The 5,615-nt window shown below is 53.5% G+C and overlaps 1 protein-coding gene across 2 annotated transcripts in view; it reads right to left on the reverse strand.

The window, feature by feature from the left end:
* Positions 1 to 4,735, reverse strand: part of ELMOD3 (ELMO domain containing 3) — a 19,168-nt gene extending 14,433 nt beyond the window's left edge. Inside the window, exons 1-6 of one of the 2 annotated variants that reach the window (XM_019501330.1) lie at positions 4,621 to 4,735; positions 3,787 to 3,864; positions 2,676 to 2,745; positions 1,535 to 1,597; positions 1,048 to 1,139; positions 606 to 729 (exon numbers count right to left, since the gene is read on the reverse strand). In XM_019501330.1, coding sequence (XP_019356875.1) covers positions 606 to 729; positions 1,048 to 1,139; positions 1,535 to 1,597; positions 2,676 to 2,745; positions 3,787 to 3,864; positions 4,621 to 4,707 — 514 coding nt within the window. In that variant the 5' untranslated portion in view covers positions 4,708 to 4,735. The remainder of the gene's footprint in view (positions 1 to 605; positions 730 to 1,047; positions 1,140 to 1,534; positions 1,598 to 2,675; positions 2,746 to 3,786; positions 3,865 to 4,620) is intronic. The other variant, XM_019501340.1, reaches the window with a different exon arrangement.
* Between the last annotated feature and the right edge of the window lie 880 nt (positions 4,736 to 5,615).

Here is a 5,615-nt window from a genome sequence, read left to right on the forward strand (position 1 = left end):
GCACCGAACCCAAGTCTCCAAAGTCTCAGGCTGGCATCCGATCCCCTGGACTGTCCTTCTCTGATATACTGCAGCAGCTGCAGAACACCCAGCTCTGTAGCCCCTGAAAAGCCTGACAAGATGATCTCCTCAGGAGCCTGATATATCTAAGACATAGATATATGTCTATATACCTATTCAGCCAATGTCCAAATTCCAGCGCTTTCAAAGAAGGTGTTACTGATTCAGGAACTAGTCAATGTCAGGTTTGCTGCACAGGAAAGACGCTCATGTGGGAACGGGGAAACAGGGGATGCAAGCAGTTGCCGACAAGGAAGAAAGCACATGCAACAAGATACCCATGCCAGAGTGTATATGAGGCCACAATGCTTCAGGATATCAGGTAAGGGGGAGGGAGATGGTGGGAATCATCATGTAGCGATTTAAGAATCATACAAAATTACTACAGGAAAGACCTCAGGAGGTCACATCTAGTCCAACCACCTGCTCAAAGTAGGACCAACCCTAACTGTATCCCAGCCAAGGCTTTGTCTAACCAGGTCTTAAAAACCTCCAAGGATGGAGAACCATTTGGGCAGAGCCTTTCCCTGGTAAGAAGTACTCACACTGGGCAATCACAAAAGCCAAGTCCCGCTCAGCTTGCAGCTGCTGATGGAGGCGTGGTGGGCCAAAGAAGAAGTGGGCCACAGCAGACAGCCCTCGCCTTTGCATTGTTGGCTGGATTCTTTTCTGAAGACAGTACAACACATAGAAATGGGAATCAGGAGAGAAACAAGCAGGGCAGCCTCCCTTGGCCTCATCTGGAAGAAAAACATATTAGCAAATCCTGCACATACAAATAAACAGGAGAATAGGAGGGCAGACAGGTCTGGGAGGACTAATGGGATGGGGAAGAAGCTGAGGTAAAATGTGACAGGACTCTCTTAGACAGCCTGAGTTTCAGCCTGAGTCACTTCATATCTCTGTGCCTTAATAAAACACTCCCTGAGCTTTCCTGGGGCCCAGAGATGGCAACACGGAGGTAAATCTCAGCTGCACCATCCCTACCCGGCACTCAGTGAGGTCAGCTGTCTGGAAGTACTGCAGCGCTTCATTGAAGGAGATCAGGGTTACAGGACTTGCTGAATTGTCCACCGTCCCTGCAGACAGGAAAAGAGGACAGGTTAGTCTGGGACTGGGGTCCACAAGGTGCTGCTCCGGTTCTGGTGAAAGGCCTGTTCTCAGGTAATGATAGATGCACACTCCATGCCCAAGCCAAACCAGTGGCTCAGGGTACAGGTGTGCCTTCAAGCACATCTCTTCAATCTCCTTATATGCTTGTTGATACCAGAGGATTGCTGAGACTTCACTCTAGAAGGGTCTGTGTGTGGTGGACACAGGCCACCCTGCTGTTTTCCCCCCAAGCCCAATCACTTCCGTCCCCTCCCCTGTTCTATCCCCTTCACCCATACATCCCAGTCTCCTTACCCAGCTAGGCACAACCTCTGAGGTCCCAGTGTGAGACTTAGTCCCCTCATATTGTACTTATTCATACCTGACTGGATAGCTTCCAAAGCCTCCCATTCTTCCTGGGCCCGCAGCACCTCTTCGCTGGGGTCTGGTTAGAGGGAGACACCAAGACAGTTAGTTACAGCAAGAAACCTCAGGCTACATGATTGTCTTGTTTCCTTACCTGCTTGCAAAGCACGCAGGTAAACACCACTCCAGCTCTCATGACCTCTGGGGACCCCATTTCCCTCTCCATTGCATCTACTTTTTTTGTTAGACATCCTGAGGTAATGCTCAGCAACAGGAACTACCTTGATCCCCCTCCCTGCTTCCTGCCCTGACTATGGGGTGTCAGGCCTAGACTGGAGCCAACCCAACTGTTCTGATACAGAAGATACCAACAGATACTAGGGGGCTCTGGGATTAGGTCTTTCTAAGGTAGGAGGCTGTGGGTAAAATCCATTCCCCATCACATGGTTGCACGTGAGCCCATAGTGCAAAACACCCACAAGGCAGCCAAGGGTGGAAGGGTCCTGACCCCACCACACACCTGAGGAGTGTCCACACTACATCCACACTCCCCAGGGGCCAAGCTGCTCTGCTCATTCACTGGGGCCAGTGCCTCACAGACATACTAGGCCCACGGACGATAAACACAGTCAGCAGGGGCGTTCCACAGAGCCTTTCCACGTGTCTGCCATTCACTCTGGATCACTGAAGAAGCACAGCTCCAAGTACATGGACAAACACTCTGCTTGGACTCTGTAACTTGGGAGAGGCCTGAATTCATGGGAACTATAATAAGGACCCCACATCATACACTACACAGATTCCAGAGATAGACCTGCCACAGGCACAGCACTCCAGCTGGGAAACAAACAGTCACAGAAGGGAGATGGTTGTTCAGTGAATACAGAGAGAGGCAGGACATTGCTGTGGTGATACAGTGCAACATTTGGCCCACATATCAGGGAAAGAATTTCTGGGCAGGTCGAAACACTTGGGTACAAATCACCAGGATCATGTCAATCAGATATGTCCCGGTGTAGAGAGAATCTGGTCGTGCCCATCAAGAGACTGTATTTACTTTGCAGACAGTGGGCTGTGACAGTGATACAGCACACGAGCCACGTCCAGCCTCGCAAAACCAAAGGACACTAAAGGGGGGGAGTTCAGCTAGAGTTTACCAGCTTCTGTAAGTCCAGTGGCTTCTTCTGCCAGAGCCTGCAACAGCCCATTCTGTTTCAGCATCGAGATCTAAGCAGAGAGACACAGACAGACAGGTGCAGTTAGGCAGGGCCATGCTGTTTATGCCTCCTCTTGAGCTGGATAACACCTCCCTATGCGAGGTCTCCCTGCGGCCACAACCACCTGCTCTCACCTTAGCATGCACTAGTTTTGTTACATCACCATCACCACTGAATCTGGCTGAAGCCTGAAGTCACACTATATGCATGGGGGTGGTCAGGGAAATCAGAGGCACCCTCTGAAGGTTTTCTAGGGCTGTCACAGTGTGATGCTCTCTCCCTCTGTACCAGGCATCAGACTCTCAACAGTGTCTTCTGTCAACTACACAGCCTTCCTGTTTATACTCCAAGTCAGAAACCCACAGCAAGTACCCAGCCCACCTGCTGCAGGTTTTCTGAGCAACCTTAGGCCAAACCTGCCTGGATTCACCCCCTGCAAGACAAGTAGTAAGGGGAATGAGTGAGCAAGTCATGGCACTAAGGTCCCTGCCACCCCACCATGAGTAGAGATCTCAGGAAAGGAGGTGGGTGGCTCTCCACAGACAAGCTGGCAGGGGAATGGGAGACCTCATTATGATGGTGGAAGGAGAACTAAGGCCATCCACAGGGATAGATACAGGAGGGCTGACAGAACTACATAAGCCTGATGCCTGGTATCACACTGGGACACATGACAGCAGGCCTGCTCTTTGTAACCATCACTGTTCCAGAGCTCAAAGCCAGCACTGCACTCACTTGCTGCTATGTGCATTGGTAGTTAACCCCAGCAATGAACAACAGCTTCAGGGTGCTACTGTGGCTTGTCATGCAGCCATAATCAAAACAACTGCACTTGTGACTACAGGTTCCAGCGTGTACACAATCTGCTGTATCTTGTAAACACATATGTAGAAAGTGGCTGTGCCAAACAACCCCTGGCATAATGCTCCAGAAAGGACATCATATTCCCTACTCATTGCACAAACACTTTAGGCTGGTCTCTGCGTGACATTTAGATCCTAGCTCTGAGCTTCAGGCTACTGAAAAGCACGAAGGAGCCTGGGATACGCACAGGTACGGATTTGACAGCTGGAAGGAAAACATCTTGCTCTTCAGACCGCTCGATGTCTGGGGTGCATTGGTTCATGCCCTGCAGGAAACAAGGCAGCCACAGTCACAAGGGAACCCAGTCCATCGCCTCCCAGACGCCTGAGCTGTCAATGCTGCACGTGTGGCCCCACTGAAGGGTGGGGCTGGTGTGGGGCTCCTCACTCTTCACTTCAAACACAGCACAGCCACAAACACACAGTGGGTTGTTTCTGAGGCAGGCTGGCTAAGCAAAAAGGCTTTGGGGGCTGCCCTGTCCCAGGACTTGGTTTCTTTCAAGTCTACCTAATCTCTGTCTCCAGGCCTCTGGTTCCCAGTGCAATACACAGTACCAGGGCTCAGAGCTGGGCAGCATGCACCATGTCAGGCCATCCACGCAAGCTCAAACCACAATGGGGAGATGTTAGCCTCCCACCACCAAAACCTTTGACTAAATCCCCTGGTCCAAGTCTGGCAACAAACCAGGGAGCGGCCAGGGCCCTTCAGACCCTGGCTGCAAGCCCGTTTTGGCAGCGTGACAGCCGCCCAGGCTGGGGATCGTGTCATGCCCCAAGACCTGATGGAGCAGCAGGGGGCACCTCTCTGACAGGCTGCAGCCCAAGCCGGTGGGTGGGGGTGGGGCTGAACCAGGCGAGTGCCCCTTACTCATCACCCCCCCAGCAGGGCAATGCCAGGGAAGGACCCAGGAATCCCCAAGGCAGGGCGGTGCCAAGGCCCCCCCCAAATCCGGCCACTCCCATCCCCAGTCTCCCCTGCCCCTGGATCCATGCACAGCCGCCCCACCCACGCTCCTCCAGACCTCTGACCCCCCCCGCCGGAAATCCAAGAGCCGAGGGATTACTTCCCTTGCACTCCAACCTGCGCTCCCTCCCCTTGCAGAGCGCATGCGCTTCGCCGACTGGGCGCTGTAGCTCCAGCCCCCAAACCCCGTGCCTACATCTCCCAGGAGCCACCGCGGCTACAGAAGGCAAGGGTGGGCAATCCGCAGTGAACGCGAGAGCTTCTCCCTTCCCCTAAGGAGGAGGGGATGGTACAGAGGGCTTTGCTTGTCCTCCCCTATCGCTGCCCGAGCTCGCCCCCGCCTCCGCCCCCGCCCCCGCCCAGCCCTCCCTGGGCAAGGAGCAGCGGGGCAGGCAGCAGGCTCAGTGCACCCTGCACCCAGCTAGGGCCTGGAGCTGTCTGCATGCACCCCCTGGCTGGCACTGGGCACGCTGCTGCAGAAGTCTCCTGGATGGCCAAATACCTCGTACAAAAAACCCCTAATGAAAGATACCCCATCTACCCAAAGAGCCTTCCTTGCCTACCTATTTCCTTAGACCAGCAACCAAAACCCCAGCAAACGCTGTGTGTCACCCAGTTTCCTTTCTCCCTGCTTTGTCCACATGCGTGCCAGGGTCAGGTTGTGTCCAAGGGAGCAGAGCATGAGGGGCACGAAGGGTGGGGGTGGTGTTCCCACCTCCCCCAGGCTCGGCTGGTCTTTGCCAACAACCTACGTCGCTCCCAGCTCTAGTGGAGGGGGTTAAACAGTTTCTGTGGCCGTAACACTTTCTCCCTGGCTTTGTGGCATACCCAGTAATGCCAACTCATGAAAAAAATCACAAGACTCCTTGTTTCCAAGTTAAATTAACTCTGACTCATGATCTCCTGAGAGAGAGATCAAATTTTGGGATTTTTTTCTTCTGGTGCATGTAGACAGCACCAAGCTGCTAAGTCTGCGGAGGGGAAAGGGAAGGTGGGGGAAGATCGAGGCCCCCACAGTGAGGGAGGGAGTGGGGCAGGGGTTGGGGTGAATGG

Source organism: Gavialis gangeticus, unplaced genomic scaffold, assembly GCF_001723915.1.
Source record: "Gavialis gangeticus isolate Ggan-Ray unplaced genomic scaffold, GavGan_comp1, whole genome shotgun sequence".
Classification (NCBI taxonomy): Eukaryota; Metazoa; Chordata; order Crocodylia; family Gavialidae; genus Gavialis; species Gavialis gangeticus.